This window comes from Perkinsus marinus (genome assembly GCF_000006405.1).
Source record: "Perkinsus marinus ATCC 50983 genomic scaffold scf_1104296953336, whole genome shotgun sequence".
NCBI classification, from domain to species: domain Eukaryota; phylum Perkinsozoa; order Perkinsida; family Perkinsidae; genus Perkinsus; species Perkinsus marinus.
In genome coordinates this window covers 161,812-163,892 of record NW_003208496.1, presented here as the reverse complement: position 1 = coordinate 163,892, position 2,081 = coordinate 161,812, and the positions used below count along the sequence as shown (strand labels likewise).

The following is a 2,081-nucleotide window of genomic DNA, read 5'->3' as shown; positions in this document are numbered from 1 at the left end:
TCTGGAGGGGCGCATCGAGCTACCGAGGTAGCAGGGTCAGTGCTGCTCAGAATTGGTCGAACTTGCAGAGAGGATTTGTGGTCACTCTAAATCCTAAAACTGGTGGGATATCACCAAGCGATCCTCGGAGTCTGCACAGAGCTGACGCACACGCAACTTGAAACGACCCAGCTTGATGATGTCCCCTTCCAGAAGGGTATGTGGTCCAAGCTGAAGTCGAAAGTCAGTCAATAATCTACAAAATTAGCGCAAATTTTACTTCTTTCACAACAAGCCAAAGACTCTTAGGGATCAGCCGACATGAGCCCGACTGTTTATCTGCGGGTTGTATCATGAACCTGATAACACCCGCGTCCAGGGACATCTGTACAAAACATGGGTACCTTGAATCGAAATTGATACATTTCATGAGATAGTCTGACTCCTCTCTTGAAGGAATCGCATCGACCGACGCATCTTCTATACCAACGTCGTCTACGATGAAAATCGACTCTCCGGCTGACGACACATACCACGTTCTAGCGCTTACCATTTCTCCGCACGAATCTGACCGTTTGGTTCAAAGCGAAGTCCCGGCGAACAACGTGTTGGCTCTCGTAATCGAAGAGGTCATGAGAGTCCCGAGTCCACGTCGTTGACTCAGTGTATACCGTGGGGATGAAGTGGGACATTCCCCACGAGAAAACGGAAGTGCTAATGGGCGACAAATGACCGATTATTTTTGAACGGACCGACGGCACCGTGTTTTCCAGACACCAGAACACTCCTGCTCATCAGAAACATACAATTTATGAGCATGCAGGGCGTTCATAGCCCATGAGTCATAGGCTTGGCCTATCTGGCGAAAATCTCGTTTTAGGTTGTCTCTTTTCCACTTGGCGGCGAAGTTGCGCGATCGATTTAGCGCGCGCCTGATCGATATCCTCACACACCCAAATTGTGTCGTACGTAAAATCACCGACTGGGCATATTGCATGTGTGTCCCATTCGATGTGTTGGGACCTGCTCAATGAATAAGCAAGCTCTTGTAACATATCAAAGTCGATTAGTAAGAAGACAAGCATGGACGCTCGCCGAATTGAAAGCAATTCTTGGGGACTTGGGTCCCACGTACTATATGGCGTTCGCCGTGATCGGGCGTCGCATACATCCGTGTCGCAGTCTTGTCCCTTGGCACCCCTCTTAGTGAATGGTCGTGTTGTCACACCCGAGTGCCTTTCATGAAGTCCATCGGCATCATACAGTTGCTCATCGTAGTGGTGTTGAAAGGCTTCCTAACGTGTTGAGGCAATGGGGATCAATGCATCCAAAAGATTCCCACTTGATCAAACCAATCAAAAGGCAAGTACTGGTGAACTACCTAAAGGCTACGTGATGTAGCGTTGCTGACACCTGGGGGCAAACCCGGCTCAGGTACGCAGCTGCTTACGAACAGAAGATGCATGATGCGAAGCACATCCGAGCACATGCGATGACAGGACTGTTGTCCCAAGTACAGAGGGAACTTGAAGAGACCATCAGGCCGCTCGACAAGGCGATCAAAGAAGCACTCGACCTCGGCCAGGTTGGTTCGACGGAACAGATCAAAATTCATTATCCTCGTGCTCGCGAGGATAGTGCGCATTGACGCGTGCCGTTTCTATTTGGTGTTTAGGATTTCGAAGGGTTAGATGAAGCTACACATTATGCTGCGAATCCTTGGCTGACTCTGCTGGGTGGCAATCAAGTTCGGGGCCTCATCGAAGCACATCACGGCTTAGCAGTGAGTCCAGCCGACTTTGATTCCTGTTCTATTCTATCGTAGCACGTCGCACATCCCTCATTGTTGAGAGTGCGCGACTTAACGGACAAAGTAATTAACCTCCCAGTGAGAAGCGCGTGTATGCCCATGCTTGTGCCTTTCCAAAATGACACGATGAGAGTGTTCCGATCTCATGAAGGATTTCTATGAACTTCCGTGTAGAGTTGGAGACATGAGAAAAAAAGCGTGGGCGTTTCAAATTTTCCCGGGCGAGCGCTAATTCAATAGTCAGGAAACGATCGCAGCGAGCTTGGCAAGTTTCCATCGATCAATGATGTAG

The 2,081-nt window shown here is 49.3% G+C and overlaps 1 protein-coding gene across 1 annotated transcript; it reads right to left on the bottom strand.

The window, feature by feature from the left end:
- Positions 1 to 93: 93 nt before the first annotated feature.
- Positions 94 to 671, bottom strand: Pmar_PMAR000443 (hypothetical protein; the record flags this gene model as incomplete). The annotated part of the gene is made up of 4 exons (XM_002776540.1): positions 94 to 210; positions 260 to 338; positions 384 to 474; positions 530 to 671. The coding sequence occupies 4 exons, from the start codon at positions 669 to 671 to the stop codon at positions 94 to 96; spliced, it is 429 nt and encodes a 142-aa protein (XP_002776586.1).
- Positions 672 to 2,081: the final 1,410 nt, after the last annotated feature.